The 25350-nt window shown below is 39.9% G+C and overlaps 1 protein-coding gene across 1 annotated transcript in view; it reads right to left on the bottom strand.

Annotated features, from left to right (window-relative positions):
- Window positions 1–25350, bottom strand: part of LOC107698379 (hemicentin-1-like) — an 84874-nt gene that overhangs the window by 568 nt on the left and 58956 nt on the right. Inside the window, exons 46-106 of the mRNA XM_016499370.1 lie at window positions 25108–25275; window positions 23598–23711; window positions 23326–23412; window positions 23043–23234; window positions 22792–22965; window positions 22586–22699; window positions 22319–22464; window positions 22072–22222; window positions 21577–21759; window positions 21326–21439; window positions 21020–21207; window positions 20739–20835; window positions 20468–20629; window positions 20225–20338; window positions 19870–20072; window positions 19640–19721; window positions 19277–19408; window positions 19046–19195; window positions 18801–18960; window positions 18544–18668; window positions 18274–18457; window positions 17547–17644; window positions 17119–17397; window positions 16843–17039; window positions 16581–16662; window positions 16353–16489; window positions 15973–16114; window positions 15723–15867; window positions 15507–15634; window positions 15118–15274; window positions 14826–14947; window positions 14579–14743; window positions 14377–14484; window positions 14037–14174; window positions 12568–12702; window positions 12202–12471; window positions 11744–11934; window positions 11445–11658; window positions 11176–11310; window positions 10885–11075; window positions 10112–10193; window positions 9692–9961; window positions 9421–9591; window positions 8105–8275; window positions 7855–8025; window positions 7463–7633; window positions 6321–6491; window positions 5362–5532; window positions 4870–5016; window positions 4516–4653; window positions 4310–4431; window positions 3961–4198; window positions 3214–3276; window positions 2985–3104; window positions 2750–2884; window positions 2483–2596; window positions 2132–2239; window positions 1887–2042; window positions 638–1000; window positions 314–433; window positions 56–182 (exon numbers count right to left, since the gene is read on the bottom strand). Coding sequence (XP_016354856.1) covers window positions 56–182; window positions 314–433; window positions 638–1000; window positions 1887–2042; window positions 2132–2239; window positions 2483–2596; window positions 2750–2884; window positions 2985–3104; window positions 3214–3276; window positions 3961–4198; window positions 4310–4431; window positions 4516–4653; window positions 4870–5016; window positions 5362–5532; window positions 6321–6491; window positions 7463–7633; window positions 7855–8025; window positions 8105–8275; window positions 9421–9591; window positions 9692–9961; window positions 10112–10193; window positions 10885–11075; window positions 11176–11310; window positions 11445–11658; window positions 11744–11934; window positions 12202–12471; window positions 12568–12702; window positions 14037–14174; window positions 14377–14484; window positions 14579–14743; window positions 14826–14947; window positions 15118–15274; window positions 15507–15634; window positions 15723–15867; window positions 15973–16114; window positions 16353–16489; window positions 16581–16662; window positions 16843–17039; window positions 17119–17397; window positions 17547–17644; window positions 18274–18457; window positions 18544–18668; window positions 18801–18960; window positions 19046–19195; window positions 19277–19408; window positions 19640–19721; window positions 19870–20072; window positions 20225–20338; window positions 20468–20629; window positions 20739–20835; window positions 21020–21207; window positions 21326–21439; window positions 21577–21759; window positions 22072–22222; window positions 22319–22464; window positions 22586–22699; window positions 22792–22965; window positions 23043–23234; window positions 23326–23412; window positions 23598–23711; window positions 25108–25275 — 9403 coding nt within the window. The remainder of the gene's footprint in view (window positions 1–55; window positions 183–313; window positions 434–637; window positions 1001–1886; window positions 2043–2131; window positions 2240–2482; window positions 2597–2749; window positions 2885–2984; window positions 3105–3213; window positions 3277–3960; window positions 4199–4309; window positions 4432–4515; window positions 4654–4869; window positions 5017–5361; window positions 5533–6320; window positions 6492–7462; window positions 7634–7854; window positions 8026–8104; window positions 8276–9420; window positions 9592–9691; window positions 9962–10111; window positions 10194–10884; window positions 11076–11175; window positions 11311–11444; window positions 11659–11743; window positions 11935–12201; window positions 12472–12567; window positions 12703–14036; window positions 14175–14376; window positions 14485–14578; window positions 14744–14825; window positions 14948–15117; window positions 15275–15506; window positions 15635–15722; window positions 15868–15972; window positions 16115–16352; window positions 16490–16580; window positions 16663–16842; window positions 17040–17118; window positions 17398–17546; window positions 17645–18273; window positions 18458–18543; window positions 18669–18800; window positions 18961–19045; window positions 19196–19276; window positions 19409–19639; window positions 19722–19869; window positions 20073–20224; window positions 20339–20467; window positions 20630–20738; window positions 20836–21019; window positions 21208–21325; window positions 21440–21576; window positions 21760–22071; window positions 22223–22318; window positions 22465–22585; window positions 22700–22791; window positions 22966–23042; window positions 23235–23325; window positions 23413–23597; window positions 23712–25107; window positions 25276–25350) is intronic.

The following is a 25350-nucleotide window of genomic DNA, read 5'->3' as shown; positions in this document are numbered from 1 at the left end:
GAACAATCAACAAAACAAAAGTAGACAATTGCAAAGAAAAGAGTGGCAGTCTCACCCTGTAGCTGGATCTCTCCGATAGTTAGGAGGGCAAGGTGTGTCGATGCACTGGTAACTCCCTCTCATGTTGAAACACATCCTGTTTGCACCACACTGAATGTTCTGCTCCAGGCATTCATCTATGTCTATTCATACAAAGACCAAAAGTGAGCAATGCACAAACCTCTTAAACTTAGTATCTTTAGATTTTTCACTCTCTAGAGAAGTTAACACATGTATTGTCTGTGTTTCTTATTGAATGTCTTAAGTTTCTTACCTTGGCAGGTTTTGCTGTTGGTCATAAGGCGATAGCCGCTGGGACACAAACACCTATGGCTGCCTGGTGTGTTCATACATTCGTGTTGACATGTATCCCTCTGTTCACACTCATTAATATCTAAAACACAAGACAGGTAAGTAAGTAATTCATTATTATCTGAAAATGGTGCAATTTGTGTGTCCATGTCTTACTACTGATATGATTAACAGGACAGAAATCATACTTGACATTTCGAAATTAGTACGAAAGAGTACTATATACATATACATCTGACCGTGCATATAACATGAAACCCAAATTCTACAGCTCAACAGTAGTTACCTAAACACTGGCCATTGTTTGCCTTAAAACCAGGGGGGCAGGAATTAGTATCCCTACGACTGCGTGATTGGGCATTGTTTGGTCTGTTGGTCATGTGACGCCCCCCGATGGGGACATATGAGTGGAAACTCTGTGAGGTCAGGCTATGGTAGCGCTGCTGGTAGGAGCTCCGATCAGAGGAGGACTGGGATGTTCTGTACCCATATGAGAAACTCTCATAGCTGGGCAAGCGCTCTAGTCCGGCACAGGACTTGCCATCGCCCAGCAGGTGGAGCCCCGGTGGGCACAGGCACTTGTAGCTGCCAGGTCTGTTCACGCACTGATAGGCACAGGGCACCGGTACCAGCTCACACTCGTTTATGTCTGCTCTCACAGCAAGACCAACACAGGGAAAGAGAAACAGGGAAGCAAAGGGGGAAAATAAAGGAAATATAGTTGAAATAAAAATAGCAGGTAAAAAGAAGAAAAGAAAAAAAGAAGGGGATGAGAAAAAATACTGCACATACTGTAAGTAGCTATCCCTCTAAAGCATGTTTCTTATGCAAAAATACATATTGTATTTTTGTTGTAAAATATTAAGTGTATTTAATGATTCCTCACAAGGAGCATAATTTCTATTAATAAATTAAATTCAGTTAACCCAGTGATTTATTATCAGCACTGAAACTCAATGGGAGCAACTGAGAACTGAAGAAAAACTCCAAATGCCAAAACGGCACTTCTAATCCCAAATGAATGTCACTAGAGGACATTAAAAAAATGCCACAGCAAAGCATAGCACTTCAGGGGAGAATCCCAAGCAGAAGGTTGAAGGGCAAAGACAGACAGAGGAAGGACATAATCGTGATAGTCGTGCTGGCCTTGCTGTAAGAGTGAACCTACTTACCAGTGTAATACTGCAAAACTCCTGTCACTCTTAACAACTTGCAACATCTTACTGACAATTACAACAGCTTAGAAAGACTTGGATCCTTGATTTGGTATCAGTGACTGACTTCTTTGTTTCTTAAGGTTATGTGTTGGTTAGTTTAAAAGCGCTGTGGCAACATAAGCAAGCTGTGTGGAAGGAAGTGACATCACAGGTTCTGAATGCTGTTTAGGTAAGAGTTGGTTCACAGAAATGAAATGCAGCAAAAGAGTGAAATGAAATGAAAATGAAGGCAGGGATGCAGTTTGGTGTTTGGCAGGAGAGCAGCCTGGGATGTTGGGAGAGGATTAGAGTTAGGTGTGGGGGAGTTAGACTACGTACCAAGGCAGGGGCGGCCCACACCCTGAGAGCGGTAACCCCTTGGACAAGTGCAGTGGTAGCTACCTCTGGTGTTTTCACAGATTTGGTTATGTCTGCACTGATGTGTGCCATCATGGCATTCATCAATGTCTACAAACAGAATAAAAATGTATTCATCTTTGATCATAATCCAATTATGTAACAATCAATGTATAAATAAAAAACAAAAGTTGTTTTATTATATGTATATATATATATATACACACACACATTGGTCATGCCAGTAGGGCAGAGGTCAATGCAAGTGTATCCACCACGTGTGTTTTTACACTGCTGATCTGAGCGACACACTCTCTGTTTGCATTCATTTATGTCTAAAGAGAAATAAGCAGCACTTTAGTTGCACAAGTGCATAGTTTTACAGACTAGGGCTGTCAAAAAAATGTTTTTTCGAATTTAGAAGCCAAAAGCTTTTCTTCACCCTAACTGAAATTATGCATTAATTCGAATTTTGATAATATTTAAGTACAAAATTCGAATTGAGTTTTTCAGCCATTTTGACAGCCCTATTAAAGACCTAGCAAGACTATATGCCACGTGACAGGTTTTAAACGTACCAATACAGCGCCGATTCCTGAGTTGGTACCCTGGCTCACAAGCACAGCGGAAGCTGCCAATGGTGTTTAGACAGTGCTGATGGCAGGGGTTGGATTCCTGACACTCATTCACATCTGTAAAAGCAAGATTAAAACAATTCAAATGTATGCTAGAATGAAGATAATGATAAATAGAGAGCATTAATATACATTACAGTATGTCATATACAAATATGCACGTCAAAAATATACAAACATAAACTTATAAAACTAGGGACAACTGTGCACCTGAGCAGCTCAGCCCATTTGCTGTCCTCCTAAAGCCCCGCCCACAGCGCATCACACAGCGATAGGAGCCAATGGTGTTCTCACAGTCTTGTCCATCATGGCACATGTGACCACCCAATGAACACTCATCAATATCTAGGGTAAACGTAAAGGAAAGCAGTTGCTCAGTTGAGATTACAGAAACATCATTATCATACACTACTATTCAAAGGTAAACTTGTTTAAACTGTCATACCCTGGCATGTTCTACCATCAGCTGAGATGGTGAGTCCTCTGGGACAGGAACAGTAGTATGTGCCTATAGCATTGTGGCAGGCATGTGAGCAGGGGTTTCCCTCCGCACACTCATTCTCATCTTCATCAGCAAAAAAAGCACAGAATCTCATCAATGAAACTTTGTATATTCACAAATGAATAATATTATCTGTATCACAGTAAAAGCAAGAAATACGGTCTGACTATACCTGAACAATATGGCCCAGCAGGGTCCAGTTGAAAACCACTGGGACACTGATTACTGCGCTCTCCTGAGGAAGAAAATACATTATAATTGGAGAGGGATAGTTTTTTAAAAATCATATAAACTATTAAATATAACAGTTTGAACTGAATAAACAATTAAACCATAATGGCTACGTTCACACTCTCAGTTTTTGGGATTGACAACCGCATTGTCTTTACAGGTGTGACCGAGTCTCGAAATGTCCCGTTCACACAGCAGCTTACAGTTGTGTTTAGAATACTGTCTGTATGAACGTGCAACGGGAGTTATGCCCCATTCCTTACCAGTAACCATAGCAACAGTGACCAAAGTAAAATCAAAGATGTCGACGTCCATAAAACTGAAAGTCTTATCACTTTCTGACACGACAAGTGTCCAATCGAGCCGCGAGTTCTTTCGTCAAATCTTCATTAACCGACAGCAGCTTTTATATTTGGGTGGAGAGCGGAGCATTTGAATCGCATGCAGAACACAAAACTGACAGGACCGCGGCTCCGGTGGAAAACTGATGGGATCTAAAACTTTCAGATGACACCCAGCTCATTTCTCTGTGACTGTAAGTTACCGAAAACACACATGAAAACACGCAACCAGCTTAATCAGATGCTGTAAAATAATAAAAATAAATAAATAAAATAAAATAAGTGACTGACACATCATTCATACCTAATGATTTTTTTCCTTAATGCATCCTGTATGTTTATTGTACCTTTAGCAATGGTGGCATGGATGGCAAACTCCAGAATCTCTTCTAGTGGACGGTACAGAGCGCTGATAGCCGAGGCGTGTAGAGTCTGCACCAGATAGGGCATCTTTCCTTTGGAGGGTCCGTATGTGATGGTATGATTCCAGGAGTAAGGCACGCTCACCCTGTCTATACTGAACATACGTGTAGACAGAGCATACAGCTCACCAGGACCAGTCTGGATGTAGTCTTCAGTGTAGTCCTGGAGTTTAAAAAGGATATTTTAATGTGATAAAGTTTATATTGTGTAACATCACATTTTCAAAGTATAAAAAGGTATAATATTCAATGAATTCAGTGATGGAGGTTCTACCTTAAGACTGATGCCTGCATTGGTTGGCAGTTGCAGGATGTGTCCGTTTACTACAATGTCCAGCAGAAGTGCTCCATCTGAGTCCAGCCCTCGTGCCACATGGGTCATTCTGAGAATCTCTCCTATAGTCAAAACACATATTAAATTAGGAAAACTTAGAGGAAAAGTTTTTAAAGATCTCTATACATCAATGTGATACCTCATACCTGTGGCAAACTCCACCTGAGTCTCACGTCTGAAGATGCCATCTGTGAGAGTGTAACCGTTGACGGCTTCACCCAGCTCCTGTGCTGTAGTCCAGTATATGGGGTTCAGGATGGAGATCAACTTCCTCATAGCAGGGCCTGGATGATTTAGCAGAATATACAGTATATAAGCATAGACTTAAATTTAAATTTTCTTTCAATTTCTTGATGAATAGTCTTAGAACTACAGCCTCACTGCCACATAACAAAATAATGAATATACTGACAAATACTATACAGTACATTTATAACATTTTGGAAGAGAAAATATGATGCATTGCTGCTCATTAAAAAAACTCAGTAGCAGAGACTGACCAAGACTCCTGGGTATGTTAGTGATGGTGGCCTGTATAACTCTCCCTCCAGTGGGACTGCTGGAGATAGTGGCATTGAGGATGGCAATGCCAAACTCCACATCATTAATGTTCCCGATGATGCTTCCTCTGGCTTTCTGAGGGCCACCTTAGAGAGAAAAAAAAGCGGAAAAATTCAGACAATCTGCACTTATATCTTGTGCAGTTAACTTAAGACCAAGGTCAGACATTAACCAGTGGTTAGGGAAAGTTGTATAAAATGTGTCGTCAAGTTCTCTCATTGTACTCTATGCTTAAGAAGATAAGGGTTTATTTTGTATTTGATTTGATTTTATAGGTAAGAGTCATCATCTTTCTGAAAGTAATAATACTGAAAAAAGTAAAAAAGAAAAAAAAGAAAAAGTAAATTAAGAAGTAATAAAAAAATTATTTGACAAAATTTCTTGATGTATTGTATGTCTTGATTAACAACCATACATAGTTGTAAATGTACCTGGACATGGCTGTATATTACATCTTGATAACTGGGTGGAGTCTCCTGGGCAGGGGCGGCCGTTGTTGCTGGGTGATGGATTGTTACAGAGTCTAACACGTGTCCGTTCTCCACCTCCACAGGATGCTGAACATTCACCCCAGGACTCCCATGAACTCCACTTACCATCAACTTCACACACACATACACAGATCACAGAAACGTGTGTAAGCAGTTACAGTAAAAATGTATCCAGAAAATGTCATTCAAGTTCTAATTAAAATAATCTTGTAAATCATAACCTAAAAAGTACTGCATGTAGCATCTCTTGTATATTTATTAATGTGTAGGAACTATGGGTTTGTGTATTGTACAATATATACTACCGTTCAAAAGTTTGCGGCGCGTAAGATGTTTTTTGGAGAAGTTAAATTTTATTCACTTTTGTTAAGTGACAGTAAACACTTATACATTGTTATAACAATGTCTGTTTCAAAAAATTATGTTCTTTTGAAATATTCTATTTATATTTCAAAATATTTCTGAAAGAATCCAGAAAAAAATTTATAAGTATTTCAACAAAAATATTAAGCAGCACAGCTGTTTCCAGCATTGACAATAATAAGAAATGATTTTTGAGCACCAAATCAGCATATTAGAATGATTTCTGAAGGATCATGTGACACGGAAGACTGGAATAATGGCTGCTAAAAAATTCAGCTTCGCCATCCAAGGAATACATTTTTATATGTTTTAAAACATTTTAAAATATATTTAAAATTGTATATTATAAACAGTATAAAATAGTATACATAATGTTTTAAATTGCAATAATATTATGTCACAATATTATTTTTTACTGTATTTTTAATTAAATAAATGTAGTCATATGAGAGCATCAGAGACTTCTTTCAAAATATTATTAAAAATTCTCCCCGAATTCATACTTTTGAACGGTAGTATTTGTATGACTGCCATACCAGGGCAGTTGGCTGTGTTGCACTTCTGGATTTGAGAGTCTGATCCAGTACATGCTCTGCCTCCATTCGCTGGTCGAGGATTGTCACATGTTCTGTAGCGACGCATTTGACCACCGTTGCAGGTTCTGCTACAACTGACCCAGCTGTTCCATGGGCCCCAGTTACCATGAACTATGAAGAGAAATTATTTGTACTTTCTGCTTTCATTATTACACCAGTGTGTCTGCTTGTTTACCACATATGAAATGTGTTTACCAGTGTTGGGCAGTAACTAGTTACTAGTAACTTAGTTACTGTAATAATATAACTTTTTGCAGTAACTAGTAGTGTAACTAATTACTAATAATATTACAGTTACTATCCATAAAACAGCTTAGTTACTTAGTTACTTTTGATGCCTCAACCCCACTGATTTAAAATCTAACAATCAAATAATTCCTAGATTTATTTTTATAATTTCCACGACTCGCACATGCATGTGATGTCCCCAGTGCAGCAGGCAAGCTTGGAATATGGAAAAGCTTACATTCAGCAGATAGAAATATTGCATTATATTGATTTTGTCAGGAAAAAAGATGATCTGAACACTGTTGTGTAAGTTGTGGCTTTACTTTACTCTGGCATTACATCCCACCCACATCCCTCTGATCAGCATGTGGTACATTATATTACTATAATTAAAAATCTTTTTGGAAAATTAAACAGTCTCTTACAAACTTATGTGATTTGATAAAATACATAATGAAATATAATCGTATATGGGTAACGGAGAAATTACAATTAGCTTCAAGCTACACATGACAATTAATGAAATTAATACAACACTTCTACTTGAATGTCATTATCAATCACTATTGAGTGTTTGTAATAACTTCTGACTGCGATCCAATGTGGATTTTGGTCAAATGATGAGGCAGAAATATGTTGTTAGTAACATTCTATATTAAGAATTTTATGTGGAAGATACACAGTTACAACTTCTGTGGGGCGTGAAAAAAAAGTAATGTAACTAGTAGTGTAATTAATTACTGTTGCCAGAAAGTAATAAGTAAAGTAACAATATTACTTTTGAAAGCAGTAACTAGTAATGAGTAATATATTACATTCTTTGAGTAACTAGCCCAACACTGGTGTTTACTCACTTGGACAGGGTTCACTGTTGCAGAAATCAATGTGGATGTCATTTCCCTCACATTGCCGTCCCCCATGCTGGGGGGCAGGACTTGCACAGATACGTGTCCTTTGCCTAGTACCGCCTCCGCAAGAAACACTACATGCCCCCCAACTTACCCAGGATGACCACTTGCCATCCACTGTTGAAGAAGGGAAGATAAGATAAGCCAATGCTTGTTAAACCTGGATTTGATTAATCATGAAATAATGGATGTGTATAAAGTTAATCTAGTACCAAGATCTTTCAGAAGAAAGACTAATTTGGGAAGAATATTAAAGATACTGTTCAGCTAAAAAATTTAATTCTGTCACCATTTATTTATTTACCTTTATCTATTATTACTTTGACCAGGATGCTTACCAGGGCAGTTCCTCTCACTGCACACTTGCGTCTGTGTGTCAGGTCCTTCACATGATGGTCCTTCAAATGAGGGTGGAGGGTTGTTGCAGAGTCTCAGCCTAGTCTGCATCCCTTTGCCACATGTTTCACTACAAGGGCTCCAAGGCAACCAGGCACCCCAGTTCCCTGCCACTGACAGATAAGCCAGTCAGACTGATAAAGACAAGATGTGTCCATGCATAAGCAGGAGAAGGTATGTTCCTCCACTCACCTGGGCATGGCCTTATACTACACATGATGGCCTCCACTGCTTTGCCCTCACATGCTCTGCCCCCATGCTGGGCAGGAGGATTACTACAAGTCCGCACCCTAGTTCTGTTACCCTGACCACAGGTACGAGAGCACTCTTCCCAGGAAGACCACTCAGACCAATTACCATCCACTATAGGGACAAAGAGATAGATGAAAACATGACAAATAATTTCGCAGAGAACATATAACCTTTAAAGCCATAGAAGAATTGTTGCGGGTCTCCGAGCAACACAGCGGTGTTCAGTTTCTGAATGAATCCACGTTTTGAAAGAATCGTGTGAACCAGTGATTCAAAGGTCAATTCATAAAGAGAGCCGTCTACTTCAGTCCTGAATGAATCAGCTGTTTGAATCGAATGAATGACTCATAAAGGGTTAAGGCTAGAAGGGATAGGTATGGCGCTACTGGGCATGCACACATCAATACAGCGTAATTTTTGTCACACTGTACAACAATTACTATTTTTTCATTATTGTAAGGGGTAGGTTTAGGGTTGGGGATAGACGTTAATAAAACACAATCGAATAGGTAGAAAATTAATTTCATTGTTGGTTTCCGGTCAGAGCTGTATCCCTTCTAGCCACAACCCTCATAAAGACATTTACCGCCACCTGCTGGCAGATTTAGTATCTTATTTAGAGTATCATTTTCATTAAAAAAATAAAAATAAATAAATAATAATAATAAAAATAAAAAAACATTAAAAGGATAGTTCACCCCCAAAAAATGTAATTCTGTCATTATTTACTCACCCTCATGTCGTTTCAAACCTTTCTTTTGTGGAACATAAGAGAAGGTATTTTGAAGACCTGGTAACAAAGCTGTTTTGGTTACCGATGACTTTCATTGTATGGACAAAAAATACTGAGATGTTTCTTAAATTATCTTTTTTTATGTTCCATAGTTTATGTTAGGCCGTTGTAGCCTAAATGTTTATGTGTAATACATTTTATGTTGAATGAAATAAAATATTTCTTCCTAAAGCTACAATTTGTAATGTCTAATTGATACTTTCTCATTTAATACAAAAATGGCTTTAAATAATCTTTTGTGGGTATTTCAGTCAAATTTATTTTGCGATTAATTAGATTAATTAATTGAAACATCATGTAATTAATTACATAAAAAAATTTAATCTACTGACAGCCCCAATATATATATATATATATATATATATAGCTAGCAATATAAAAATATACAAATACATTTTTCACTCACAAATTCTTACTCACAAATGCAGGTGAAAGGAGCAAAACAGATGACAATCTATTTTACCTGGACAAGGTTTGCCTTGACAGCTGCGTGTTTCTGTTGCTGAACCTATGCAGTGGCGTCCTCCATTCGCAGGAAATGGGTTATTGCACTGCCTCAGCCTCTTCTGCACTCCTGTGCCACAGGAAACACTGCAGGCTCCCCACTCCATCCATTCAGAGAAGCCTCCGTGTACTGCGAAACACACACAATTCAATCTACCATTATAACACACCTGACTGCATTATAATTGTCTTAATACTAACTAAAAATGTAAATGTGCAGTTTCGCTCACCTCGCACTGTGAGGGTCACACGCACCAGCACGGAGCCTAACAGATTTCGGGCCACACACTCATACTCAGCTGTGTCCTCTTTCTGAGCACTACTGAACCGCAGAGAACTGTTATTCAGCATGGTGATGCGCTCATTACCCAACATTGGCCATCCCTGACGGGACCACTCGATGACAGGTGCAGGCTCTCCCTCTGCCTGGCAGTTTAGCACTACTGTGGAACCGGTGTCAACCACCGTCTCCACTGGCTCTACAGTGATGCTTGGAGAACCTGTGGAACAGCACTGATGTTATTACAGTAACACAAGCTAGTGCTATTTTAGGGTTTGTATTGCCTGTGCGAGTATTCTTTGTGAATTTGACTGCAGATGACTAACTTTAAAGGATAAGTTTTCATTTTTGGTTTGAACTGTAGACTTACGCTGTAATGTCAGTGTGACTGTTCTTTCCACCACACCTGCATCATTTGTGGCCACGCACATGTAATTTCCAGCATCTTCGCTCTACAACAATACAAACCCATTAATTATTCATAATGTTCCTGTGGCTCAGTGGTAGAGCATTGCGTTAGCAGTGCAAAGGTTGTGGGTTCAATTCCCAGGGACACACATACTGATAAATAATGTATAGCCTGTCTGCACTGTAAGTCGCTTTGGATACATTTTTTTATTAGTTTTTTTTATTTATGAATTTTAAAATGGGGAAAATACAAAGAATTAAGGAATTTTGTATTGAATTTTGTATCGAGGATTGATGGCAAAAATGTTATGACCATAATAACTCTTGCTTTATTTGTAAAAACAATAGCCTGGTATTTTCAAAAGTCTATATCCTACATTATTTTTAAAAATTTTTCACCATGATATTTAAGACATGAAATAATACTTTTTTTTGGTTAGTGGTTGCAAGCAGTTGAGTATTTTGTGGTAAAAAAAATATGCAGAAAATGTAAAAATAATTTACAATTATTTTTAATTATTAAATTATAATTATTACACACAGCAGAAAAAAATAATGCAGGTAATGGACTCTCTTTCTCTTTGCTTTGAAATATGATAAGAGTTAAAGAAATAGTTTCTTTTGGAACAACGTGCCATGAGTAAAAAAAAAATTGGGGTAAATCATGCAGTGTAGTTTATATGCTTTTCCATTTTGCAGCTGTATCTGTGACTGCAGTGTGCTGTGTTTGTTTACCACTGTGCTGTAGATGGCTAGAGATCCGTTGTCAAGCTGGCGGATTCGGTTGCTTATTTGCACATTGATGCCTTTTTTGCTCCACTGGATGGTGGGCAGAGGGTCTCCTCGTACCTCACAGTTAAGTATGGCATTCCCTCCCAGGGGCTCAATGCGATTTGAATGAACATCTCCGTCTATTATTGGTGGTTCTGGAAAAAGTGGACAAGAGATTCAGGTTTTTCACACTGCATTTGCTTTTGATTTTACAAGCAGAAAAAGTCATCATATAATAGAAATGCAGATGTTTACCTTTAACATAGACAAATCCCAGAGATTTGATGGATCCCACGCTGTTCTCAGCCAAGCAGGAATAAGTGCCCGAGTCATCTTTACTCACACGCTCAATCACCAACTCGCTGTGGCCATTAACATGATCATACTGGGCTGTGGGTAGAAACAATAGTTTCCTTATTTTCATATAACAGTCTATTGACACATGCAGCATAACTAATAGTCCTGAACTACAGGGGATGCAAACTGGGGGTATTTGTAGGCTCAGTTAGAGGGATGATCTATACCATGGATGATATTGTTGTTGAACGCCCACGTGATCTTTGGTGGAGGAATGCCGGTGACTCCGCAGGTCAACAGGAGGCGCTCTCCCTTGTTGAGAGCCACATCCCCCAGGAGTTCAGTGAAGGCTGGATGTGTGTGGATGGACAGACCAATGGTACGACTGTCCTGCCCAACTGAGTTGGTGGCAACACACGTGTAACTCCCAGAATCTTCAGGCTATATACACAGAGAGATGCCTCAGAAAACTGTCACAGTATGTACACATTTTGAATATAAGCAGTTTGAAGATTGGGACTCTAACCTGTGCAGAGTCTATGAGCAGCTCTCCCGTGGGCAGGATTGTGTATTCTCCGGTGGTGTCGGAAAGTGCAATGTCATCTTTCTCCCAGGTGATGATGGGCTGTGGGACTCCGTCTGCCACGCAGGTAAGCAAAGCTTGGGTGTTCTCCACCATAGACACCTCTGATTTTCCTTCACGGATGGAGGGAGGTACTGAGGTAGAGAAGAAGAAAAAAATGTATGCATTAGACCTGTATAGCTTATTTTATTTATTTATTATTTGATTATTAATCGCATAAATGAAATAATTATTAAAAAATAATTTAAAAGCTGGTTTACCAACATTCGACTAGTATTACATTATTATTATTATTATTATAAATATTCTACCAGATGGTAAATGAATTAATCAATTTTATCAATCAGTTAAATTAAATTATCTCAGTTTTTGCAATAAATCCATCTATCCTCTTGACTCACTCTGTACAGTAAGGCTCATCTCCAGACTGGTGGTTCCAGCCACATTAGCAGCAGTGCAGGTGTATCTGCCTGTATGTCCAGCTTGGGCAAAGGCGATTTGCAGCGCCCCTGTGCTGAGGACTCGCTGTCGCACAGACTCACTCAGCAGCTGCCCGTTCTTGTACCAGGTGATAGAGGGAGTGGGGAAACCCTCTGAGTGGCACTGCAGAGTTACAGATGCATCTAGTGCCACAGTGTACACCTTGATGTCAGATGTTATGACAGGGGGCACTACAAGAAAAATTGAAAAAAAGTGAAATTTAAAACACTTCATAGACCACTTCCCACAGACATCTTAATTTTCATCACAGCCAATGTGTGTCTCACCCTGCACTCTGAGTTTGGTTTTCCCCAGTGCAGTGCCTGCTGGATTCTGAGCCACACACATGTAGGTTCCAGAATCCTCCACTCTGGCTTTAGAGATCTGCAGGCCGCCATTGGGGAGCACCGTAAAATCACCTCCTGATGATAAAAGGAATAAAGTAATTAAATTAATCACTTAATAATTAAACATTACATTTTTAATAGTAATTAAATTACAATTCAAAAGTTTGGTGGTCAGTATGATTTTTTTAATAGAAATTATTACTTTTATTCATCAGGGATGCATTAAATTGATCAAAAGTGACAGTAAATATTTTTTCCAATGTTACTTTTTCTTCAAATAAATGCTGTTATTTTGAACTTTCTATTCATCCAATAATCACAAACAAAGTCACACACAAAAATATTAAGCACGCTGCACAACTGTTTTCAACATCAATAATAAAGAACTTTTTTTAGAGGGATAATATGGTACTACATATTGGAGTAATGGCTGCTGATGATTTAGCTTTTTCATCACAGGAATAAATTATATTTTAAAATATATCAAAATAGAAAACAGTTTTTTAATTGTATTTTGATCAAATAAATGCAGCCTTGGTGAGCATAAAAGACTTTTAAAAACATTACAAAAAATCTTACTGAACCCAAACTTTTGAATGTTATGTATGTAATACAATATAACTATATATAATTAGGTAGATTACGAATTAACTATATGCATTAATTAAATATTTATTTAAATAATACATTATTATTTAAAGGGGTCATATGATGCTTTTTTAAAGATCATTATTTTGTGTATTTGGTGTAACAATATGTTGACATGCTTTAATGTTCAAAAAACACATTATTTTTCAAATACTGTACATTATTGTAGGTCCTATATGCCCCGCCTCTCTCAAACGCTTCGTTTTCTACAAAGTCCCTCCTTCCGACAAGCGCAGTCTGCTCTGATTGGCCAGCTGACCCAGTGCATTGTGATTGGCCGAACACCGCAAGCACTCGTCGGAAATGTAACACCCCTTACCATAATCGCGAGCTTCATCTTTCAAAATAAATGTAAAGACAGTAAATAATGTCATTAGTTTTACCATCAGTTCAAGCCCGAAAGGGGAACAGACACTGTAATGATGCAGTACACAAGCCGCGGTTAAGACAGCTGACTCCACTTTGATGTGACGCTGTCTCGCTCTCTCTCTCTCTCTCTCACACACACGCACACACGCGCGCGCGCACACACACACACACACGATGCGCAAAACTCCAATATCTCTTTGGTTTTGAGACTTTAGTCTTTGCAACTTCAGGGATCTTATCTATTCACGAACAGCTTGTAACACTCCAAAGAGAAAGGAAAACTTGAAATCGCATCATATGACCCCTTTAATTAAATTTAGCAATTAAATGCTACTGTAAAGAGATGAAAAGCTTGCTAATTATGCCCACAGTGGCACAGCTTTTGTTCTCACCTGCGGTAAAGATGTTGATGCCCTCTTTCTGCCAGGTGATAGTTGGGCGAGGGGAGCCTGTTGCTCTGCAGGGCAGGGTCACATGGTTGTTCAAAATTACATCCAGTGTTGAGGGGTGTGACTGTATTACCGGAAGTTCTATAAAATATAAATACAGACAATTATTAAATTTAAAAAAATACAAAGTGAAAAAAATAAATGTGGAGCCAGAAATGGGAATTTGTTATATGCAATCTTATTAGCCACAAATAATAAAAAAAAACGAAAAAAAACAAAAAAAAAACCTTAAGTGGCACTTTTAGAAGCATGTTGGGTTTTATTGTTTCTGTACATCTCTTACCATGTACTGTGAGCTGAACATGTCGGTGGGCGGTGCCTGCAGCATTCTTGGCCACACAAGAGTAACGGCCTGAGTGACTCAGATCTGCAGCTGTGATCTGAAGAGGACCTAAGAGAAACCAAGGAAATAGAAATGTAACATTCAGATTAACTTCAAACTTCAATTGATATATTTTTTTACACTGTTACTACATATAGCTCACCTGACGGTAATATCGTATAGCCCTCTCCATCTTTAGCTAGTCTCAATCCATCTTTGCTCCAGTATAGGACAGGATGAGGCACTCCAGAGGCAGTGCAGCCGATGACCACCGGGGACAGTCTGCTTACCACCAGCTCTGTGGCCTCATCAGCAATAGAAGGAGGAACTGTAGAGGGAAATAAACAATAAGACCTCCTGAAATTCACATACAGATGTCACAGATGTCCTATACAGAAGTAGGGATTCACCATGTACAGTCAGCTGAATGGCTCGGCTCTCCTGGCCTGCCTCATTGGATACAACACACTCGTACAGCGCTGTGTCCTCTACTGTGGGTGCGATGACAACCAGAGAGCCTGACGACAACAGCCTGAGGACAGATTTCAAACTGATTAACTGGACGCAATCGTGAATCTCAAGTGTCTTACTGTGCGATATTAAGCATCAGGGTCCTACTCTGACCCAAACTAAGAGTAATGCTCATTTGGTTGGCGATACAGTGAGAGGTGATAAGAGGAGAGGGAGAAAACCTGGCTGAACCTGTACATATTCTGGTTCTGGTCAGTGATAAGGGCTTGAGTATTTTTGGTCCAGCGAACGGAGGGTTTGGGGATGCCGGTGGCCTCACAGGATAGCGTGGTCTGGACATTGACTGTCACAGTGATGCTAGTGGGACCCTCGGTGATAGAGGGTGGCACTGGAGTAAAGGAGAACATACGTGTTTACTGTATGTCAGGACGGTTCCTAAGATATTTAATAAACAAGATATTTAAAAACAGTGATATGCAAACACATGAACTTATAAGCATGTATACCTAGAATGCAATGGATAAAAACATCTCTCAAATGCATTAATGTGTAAATGTACATGAAAAGCAACAGACATATTTAAGATTCAGTGAGTTCACTGCATATATTTCAAGACTCACCATAAACCTGCAGATCTACTCTCTTATGATCTGTGCCTGCCTGGCTGGTGGCCATGCAAAGGTAGCGTCCCGTATCGGTCACCTGTGCTGAGAGGATGTGAAGTGAACCATCCTCACCAAACCTGTACCTAAACGTATAGGGTGTTTGTTATTTGCCATGAACAAAACTGGGAGCTGTGAAACGCTCTCAAGTGATCTGTACTGCTGAGTGTTGACCTGGGGTTGTTTCCTGCCAGGATGGCTCCATGCTTCCTCCAGGTAATGCGCGGAGCGGGTACTCCATTCACGACACACTCCAGAACCACCGGTTGATTGATATGAACTGACACAGACTGAGGACCATCCTTTATTGTAGGAGGGACTGCAAAGAAAATGTTTATTTTAGCATATACATATGCTCATACACATAAACCCACAATATTTTCCTTGCTCAGGTGCCTTAACATATGTAGAAATTGCTGGTCACCATTAACACTAAGGTTGAAGTGGCGTCTGGTTTCTCCAGCAACATTGCTGGCCATGCAAGTGTACTGGGCACCATTTCCCAGCTCTGCATTGTTGATCTGCAGGTAACGACCGCTGGACAAAACACGTACCCGTGGAGACATCTGGAGAAAGCATTGCAAAAACGAATTAGCATGAAAGCATATAACTGCTTTATAATCAACTATGCTATCACAGAAAATATACATTTTAAATTGTAATATTTCACAATATTGGAATATAGGCAATTTATTATAGAGGTGTTTTCATTTCTGCTATTTGAAATTCAAACCTCATCTGTCACATCAGAAGTGTTGTAACTTTCTCCAGGCTTTAATATTGAATGTTGTTTTCATTGAATACCTTCAGAGGTGCTCCATCTTTAAGCCAGGTAAGGCTTGGAGGTGGAACTGCATCGGCTTTACATTCAAGAGTCACCTGTCTGTTTTGCAGGACAGACACATCTTGCACACCTCTGTCACCAGCAATGTTGGGTGGAACTGTTGGAAAAGATTGTTGTTAAGCAAATTATGTGAGGTGACATTTTTGTTTGAAACAATGGAAAACATTTTAACTGCTTTTAAGACCCACCATGTACTCTGACAAGAAACTCTTTATCATCATCTCCAGCAGGGCTGGTGGCCAAACATGTGTATCTTCCAGTGTTCTCCACCTACATGTGTTTGTAAACATGCAAGTCAGCAGAAGAAGGTAAAACATAGGAAATAACATGTTCAAGAAGCACAATGTGTTTAAGGAATTTGTAACACTTGTGCCACACTGAGCAACAATTAAGACAAGACAGGAACAGGAATGCTACTGCCCATTTTGACACAACATTTTTAGTTCCTACCTGAGCAGAAGCAACTCTGAGCACCTCTCCATCTCTGAGGAGCCGTATACTATCTGTCTGAGGCAGCGGCCGCCCATCCTTCAGCCAGGTCAGTGTGGGTAAAGGTACGCCGTCAGCCTCACAAACTAGCTCCAGGACATGATTCACAACCACAGAGACCTCAGCAGGCACACCAGAGCCGTTGATCCGTGGTGGGTCTGAGAGACAGGGATAGATGTCAATGAGTCTGTGAAAGGAGTCAGTCTAATAATTTTGTTTTGTTGCACATTCTCTCACCCAATACTTTGAGGCTGAAGTGGCGGCTTGTGTCTCCAGCCTGATTATGTGCAGTACAGGTGTAGCGTCCGGTGTGGTTGACCCTTGCATGGAAAATCTGTAGGGTGCTGTTTTGGTTGAGGAGCAACAGGTGAGCATCTTTAGGCATTGCTGCACCATTCTTCAGCCAAGTAATAGTCGGACTAGGCGTCCCATCTGCAATGCAGATGAGAGAGGCTGTGTTTCCCCTCACAAATGTTACTTCTTCTGTACTGCCTGCTCCATCCAGACTGGGAGGAACTGAGAAAAATGGCACAATTAATTAATGACTTCAGTACTTCATAACAGTAAAATATTAGAAATAGCAGACAGACTTGTCATTTAAATTAACATTTTCACTGTAAATGCACCTAAATTTGATCTTTGGAAATACAAACAGGTTAACTCACCATACACCTGTAAATTGTAGTGTCTGTTGTCCACTCCAGCTCTGTTGGAGGCCACACAAGTATAGCTACCTCCATCTGAAACCTGTGCACGAGCAATGCTAACACCGAAAATTAAAATCGGATGAAAAGCATTTAGTGTTATGAATCACCAGCTCTATTCAGGGTGGGGTATTCACCAGTTTTAGTACTTCGTGCAAGTGTGCAATTCAGTGTTGTTATTGTAACTAAAACTATTACAAGTATTGTTCGTTAACTGAAATAAAACTGAAATAAAATAAAATACAGACATTATGTGAAAAACTAATTAATAAAATACAGAAATGTTGCCTTGGCAACTAACTGAAATAACTATGTTTCAGTTAAAGTACTAAAATGACTAAAACTAATAAAATAAAAAAAGAAATAAATACAAATACAGCTAAATAAACATAACAAATACTGAAAAGCACATAACTAATTACTAAAACAACTAAAATTGAAATTAAAACTGAAAATTAAACAAATATAGGTTAATTAAAATTATGAATAAATAATATAAAACTAAATAAATAATACTAAAATAACATTGGTTTAATTTCGCATTTGTAGTGAAAAACTTTATATGTTTGAAATAAAAATGGCTTATGAAATGTAAGCCTTCATCTCAAATTTAAGAAATTTAAGCAAGGTGTTAAAATTTATTTCCCACCCTGGGATCATCATGTTTAAAACCTGTCGGATCTCTTACCGGAGGACTTGGCCAGCAGACAGCAGTCGTATCTGAGATGACACTGGAAGCAGCAGACCGTTCTTCAGCCAGTTGAGCTGCGGAGGCGGAGAACCACTAGCTACACACTCTATATTTATTGAGCTGTCCAGCACCGCGGTCAGTTCCTTGGCAGCAGGCCCGTTCCCCTGGATCAGAGGAGGAACTGGGAACAAAACATGCAGATATCAAATGTCTGGGAAGTCTATAGTTGTATAATGAAAAATGTTGGACACAACTCACACAACTCACCATAGACATTTAGGTTGAATATACGGTCTTCCTCTCCGGCCTGATTGGTGGCCACACAAGTGTATTTTCCACTGTCGGATGTGTGGACAGCTGTCACAGTCAGTGTGCTGCCATCAGGGCTGATTCTGGAAAAAAAATGGACTTAAGATGGACTTATGACTTGTATTTTCTCATTATACCAAAGTACTATGAAAATGAGTAGGCAGAGAACACACTGGACAGTTTAATAGCATAATGACACAAAAATTTTCTCTCACTTGATGTTCTTCTGAGCAGTTCTGCTAAGTGTCTTTCCATCCTTCAGCCACTGGACCTCAGGGGTTGGATTTCCTTCAGCACGGCAAACCAGCTGGATGCTATCGTTCAGCAGAACACTCATCTCACTAGGTAACTCAGATCCTATGATGTTTGGTGGGACTGGCTCACACACAAAACAGATGGTAATTTGGTCTAGTAAAAAACCCAACTACTATATTTAATATTTAATAATGCTTTCTTGTACCTTGTATTGTAAGATGGTAGTTTTTGCGGGCCTTTCCCTCCACATTGGATGCCACACAGGTGTAAGTGCCACTGTCAGATAACTGCGAGCGGGCAATCTGTAGCTTACTGCCCCCGGACAGGATATGCATCTCCAGAGACTCTGAATTCTCTAGAAAGAGAATAAAAACATGCATAAGTTAACTTTAAAAGATATGTAAAGCTTGAGAAATCTGTAGATTGTCTATCTCACCAATCACTTTGCCATTCTTGAACCAGGTGAGCGAGGGAGGAGGGATCCCTGTAGCATCACAGGCGAAAGTGACGGGATTACTGATGGTTTCCACCACATGCTCCACTGCTGGGCCGTCCAGCCGTGGGGGAACTGCACACAGATTGCAGAGAGACTTAACATAAACAGTAGTGGGCTAAACAAAATCATAATGCCAAAGTGTGATACCGTTCAAAAGTTTGGGGTCAGTAAGATTTTTTTTTCTTTTATTCAGCAAGGATGTATTAAAATTACAAAAATAACAGTAAATACTTGTATAATGTTACAAAATTATTATTATATTAATATATTAAATATTTATAATATAAATGTTTTGTTTCTCACCATGGATGCTGAGATGGAAGTTCTTGTCCACTTGACCTGCTACATTTGAGGCCTTACAGACATACTGGCCTGTATCTGACACCTGACAGAGAGAAAGAGGCATTTATACTTTTTGAAAAAAAAAAATTTTTATCTTTATTTTTTGAAGTAAGTATAAGTGGCACTTGCACATAGAGTACAAAACTCAGCACCAAGCTAAAACTAACACCTGCTAATTTTCTCACACTCACCTCTGTTTCTCTGAGTTCCAGCATTTGTCCATCAGCCAGTATGCGCAGGTTGGCAGTCTCAGTGATGGGACGTCCATTCTTGTACCAGGTAATGATGGGAGGAGGCACTGCATTAGATTCACACTCCAGAGTAACAGATTTGCCCGCCTGGACATTTAACACCACTGGAAGATCTCCACTACTGTGTCTGATACTAGGGGGAACTAGGAAATTGTACATCAGAAATTTAGATCAGTGACTTTTGAGAAATGTTAAAATATTTAGTTTGTCATATTAAAATTAAAATTTCTATGCCTTACTCCAACAAGTATTTTATTAACCTTTGAAAAGTTTTGCAGAGACATGCTTTACTTGCCATATACTGTAAGATAAATGAGTTTCTGGGCTTCTCCAGCTTGGTTGATGGCCACACAGCTGTATTTCCCACCGTCAGACATCTTTGCTTTCAGGATCTGTAGAATACGACCACCTAGAGACAGAGAATGAGAGTAAGAGGTGGAGCAGAGGAAAGGCAATTTATGTGGCAATTAATTTATTCAGGCTACACTATGTAGTCCTTCTATAATGTGTGAGTAAGCATATTTGTTTGCATGTGTACCAGGCATTATGAGTGCGTTGGAGCTGGCCTGTATGGGTTTCCTATCTTTGAACCAGCTGAGGGTGGGAGGCGGCAATCCAGCGGCCTCACAGTTTAGAGATATGATGTTATTCACCACCACTGTCACATTCTCCTCTCTGATGCCCACAATGGAGGGAGAAACTGACAACAAACAGGATATCAGCAATTATTAGATAAAAAGTAAACTACTAGGTTGCAGTTTACTGCTGAACAGAGCCATGACACAGGTTTTATTTAAAGATAGACTCACCATACACATGAAGGCTGAAGGACTTCTCTGCTGTTCCAGCTAAGTTTTGAGCCACACACACATAACGTCCTGTATCTGTCACCTGTGCATTTAAAATCTGTAACACAAACACACACAAAAAACATATCAATTAATATATATGCTAAAATAAAGCCTAACATACATAAATATTAATATTAATAACACAAACACGTGTCTGTGTGTGTGTGTGTGTGTGCGCGCAAAAATATAATAATGATGATGCAACTGTCACTGTTGCATCAGAGTTGATTTTCTCTCACCTGCAGTGTCCTGCCATTGGACAGAAGTCTGTGTGTGCTGTCTGGGGTAAGGGGTTGACTGTCTTTGATCCAGCTGATTTTAGGTGTGGGACTCCCATCCACTTGACACTCCAGTAATGTGGTCTTGTTCACCAGCACTGTGATCTCATCATGCAGGTCACCATCATCTCCATGAATCGAGGGCGGTACTAACAAAATCCAAGAACACAGACAAAAAGACACACATATGTAAACATGCACAATAGTTTTAGCTGTTGTAATGTTTAGCATTTAAGAAAGAAAAGTTAATAATCATATTGAACTCACTCAACACTCTAACGTCATACTGGATTGAGTCTTCTCCAGCCTCATTCACAGCCACACAAGTGTATCTGCCAGAATCCTCTGCTTGGGCTCGAGGGATCTGGAGGACTCTTCCGCCTGTTTAAGAAATACAGCACAAAAACATATTAAATTCTTATACACTCATATGCAACATATAGTATCAATGCATCAATATATTAAACAAACTATTTTGCCATGCTATATAATCAAAATGTTGCTATTTAGCCACTCACCAGGCAGGATGAGTACTTTATCATTAGAGGTCAGCAGGTGTTCATCTTTGTACCAGGTAAGAACGGGAGGGGGGACGGCATTGGTCTCACAGTATAGGGAGATGGGATTATTTAGTATCACATCCTTCACGTCTCCATTATTACCAGTGTCAGAGTCTCCAAAGCCTCGGAAACTAGGGGGCACTGAGACAAAGACAGGATTTTACTGTTATAGACAGGGATAAAGCCTGAAGATTACAGTACAAAATCCACAGATAAAAGGTTTAAAACAAGCTGAAAATGAGATCCAGACGATAATATATATACAAAGCAGCCACTAGGGGGAGACATGCTCCTTAAAATTGGTGCTTCACAACTTTTTTTGTCTTATTGTATGTACCCACACAACCTTCTTATAAAAAAGGCCCCACACTTTTGAATGGGAGAGTGTATATATAAATGTATTTGGATGGTGGTGTGTATGTAAACTATTTAATTCTGCATAACCCTGTTCACCTTGTATATTTACATCAAAGTCCTTCTCATCCTCTCCAGCGATGTTGGTGGCTACACAGGTGTAACGACCTGTATCGGACACCTGAGTGTGTTTAATCTGAACGATACGACCATTCGCTGTGATAGTGAGGTGACCGTCTGCTTTCAAGATCTGCAGAGAGAGAGAAACAGAGTATAGTGAAAACTCAATATTCCCGTAAGAGTTAAAAACAGCATGTTTTTTTTATATACTGTACATGTTTTTCACCTGGCCGTCCTTGTACCACACCAGCGTAGGTGCTGGAATAGCCTGAGCCTCACATTCCAGTGTAAGGGTGTTGTTAACTTTTATTTTCACCTCTTTAGGAGACAGACTCTCTCCTGGTATGTCATTTTTATTGATAACTGGAGGGACTGCAGGAAAGGAACATAAATAAATATAAAATATAAATAGGTTACAGATAACTGACACACAAAAAGTGTTATATTGCTCTACGCAAAAAAGGTTGCAATGTAGATCAGCTCTCATACGTACGGAAAACTTTGACCTCATAGTTTTTGAGTGTCTCTCCAGCCTCATTAGTCGCCACACATGTGTATCTCCCAGCATCCTCTTCCTTAGCATTCAAGATCTGTAAAGTGCTACCCCCTGTCACAAGACACATAGTTAAGCTGTAAATTTATTTATTTAGAATTAACTATTTATTTTGCCAAAGTTCAATTTAAGGGTTGAGATCTGACCTGGAAGTACCCTGACGTTGCGCCTGGATTCAAAGGTTGTGCTGTCTTTGAGCCAGGTGATGATGGCAGGGGGGTACGACTGGGCTTCGCAAACAAGAGAGGTAGGACTATTCAGTGTCACAGTAACCTCTTCAGCTGAACCTTCTGGACCAGAACCAGCAATGGTGGGAGAAACTGGTGACAGAAACATAAATAAGTCCACACACAAGAGACCACAAAAAGACATTGTACTACCTCCTGCCCAAACATACCTAACACATTGAGGTTAAAGTGTCTGCTCCTGTCTCCAGCTCTGTTAGAGGCCATGCAGCTATACCTGCCTGTGTCGGCAACCTGTGATCCACTGATCTGCAGGAAACGCCCATTTGACATCACCTGCAGCCTAGAGTCACTAGTCAGCGCTTGCCCATCCTTCAACCATGTAATCTCCGGCACTGGATTACCTAGACCACCCAAAAAAATTGGTTATCAGGAGGAAAGAGATCAACACAAAATCTAGATAAGCAAAGTAATCTTGTGGTTTGTGTCACTTACCAGTGACCTCACAGGCCAAAATGATGCTCTGTCTCTCCTTCACTTTCACATCCTCCACTGTGCCTTCATTTACAATGCTAGGTGGCACTGAGGTTGACAGAATAAAGATGAAGTGAGATTTAAGATGATATTAAGTGACACACTATTAGTAATATCAATATGTTTATTTATGGCAAATGTAATTAGGCTTTGAAATTCATAAAAGCTGTGTTCATTCATGAACACAAAATAACTCAATTTTCGAAACTGTCCCATGTATAGTGCTGTGTTACCCAGGACATTTAGGTCAAAATTCTTTCGCTCCTCTCCTGCAGAGTTGGACACGATGCAGGTGTATCTCCCAGCATCCTCACTTGCGGCATGCACCAAACGCAGGCCTCGTCCACCTGAGACAATTACAGACATATATTAGACTCACAGGTGGCTGAATGAGGGAATGATTTCTGCACACTGAGTTAAAAGGATAGGCCGCATATACTTCTCTTAGAGAATGACTTAATCAGCTATAAATCAAGAGTGTGAGATTTACTCAGAGGAGAGATGCATCTGCAAAACGAATGAGTGAGCAAGCTCAGTGTTTCAATTTGTCTCAGAAAAAAACAGGCTTCATAAATGTCCCTATTGTTTGGTATGAAACGAGAGACCTCAAGTTAACAGCTGTTCAAACAGAGCTTAACCCATCAACACAAGTCAAACCTCCCATTTTCACTCTTTAAACGAGTAATTATCACTCCCTAGGAGAGAGCTAAGCTGATCACCTGAACAAATACGCATCTCTCTTTCCTTCCCTGGTGTCTCATTTTCTTATAATGAGGAAAATAGTTTGTGGTCAGCCAGAAATGATATATAGTATCTGTGGATGAGCTTTTCTATATAGGTAATAAGACTAGCAACACTTGGGAATATGTGATCAATAATGTGCCTATCCTACATATTTTGGTCCTGTTTTCTGTCCAGCTTCATGTCTTGACTGTGGCATGCAGATGGACAGTCTTAGAATAGCTCAGCACAGATTCATTTACAATGTGGTTCATTTTGCTCAGGTGACCTCCGGTGGTTTACAATGTCTGAGGTTACAATGATGGATGTACCTCATACTTGCTGCTGGCAGAGGATCAGTCTCTGTTTACACTGGAAGCCCTTAATGGAGAGTTCCCCTTCAGGAACTCGAGCTGCGTCGAAACGCTACGATGGCGCAGCGGGTATTCTGTTTCCCAAAGCGTTTAGACGCAGCTTGAGTTCCTGAAGGGGAACGTCTCCAGGTTACGTATGTAACCATGGTTCCCCGAAGGGAACGAGACGCTGCGTCTCAGGGCCATACTTTCGGCATCCCTGCCAGCGCTTGCTTCACTCCTGAAGCTGACGCCGGTTTCACCGCACGTGCTTTTCTACTTCCTGGTCGCTACGTCACCCCGCCCGTGACGTCTCGCCCATCCATTGGACTGATTACACATGTGATTCAGAGCGTGGTCACGCTGGAGGCGTTCCCGTAGCGTTTCGACGCAGCGTCTCGTTCCCTTCGGGGAACCATGGTTACATACGTAACCTGGAGACGTTTTTGCATGTTCAAATACAAGAACATCTGTCTAGCTGTTTTTTCTTTTCAGTTAAGCACTGATCTGTGGCGTTTGGCTGCTTACTGAAGCTATCTTGTTGCACCAACTTGAGTTATTACACCTGGTTAACCTAATCCTTTAACTGGTACTGGGCTCTTTACCTAGACTGAGTGGTATAGACATTTTGGATCAAGACAAATGCCTTCATTGAAGAAGAAGTTGATACCTGAGATGACCCAAACAGAGCTAGACGTGCTGATCGGCTGGCCGTCTTTGAGCCAGGTGATGGATGGTGGTGGCATTCCAGAAGCTTCGCAAGTGAGAACAACTGGGTTCTTCACAATGACACTCACATTCTCAGGCACCTGTGTTTGTCCGATGATGGTGGGAGGAACTGAAGAGACGATACACATTAAATGTGAATGTATGTGAAGGACAAAAAAAAATCACTATACATACTGAATAAGTA

Source organism: Sinocyclocheilus anshuiensis, unplaced genomic scaffold, assembly GCF_001515605.1.
Source record: "Sinocyclocheilus anshuiensis isolate Anshui unplaced genomic scaffold, SAMN03320099.WGS_v1.1 scaffold1746, whole genome shotgun sequence".
Lineage (NCBI taxonomy): Eukaryota > Metazoa > Chordata > Actinopteri > Cypriniformes > Cyprinidae > Sinocyclocheilus > Sinocyclocheilus anshuiensis.
The sequence above is the reverse complement of the archived record's forward strand: the minus strand, read 5'-3'. Positions and strand labels throughout refer to the sequence as shown.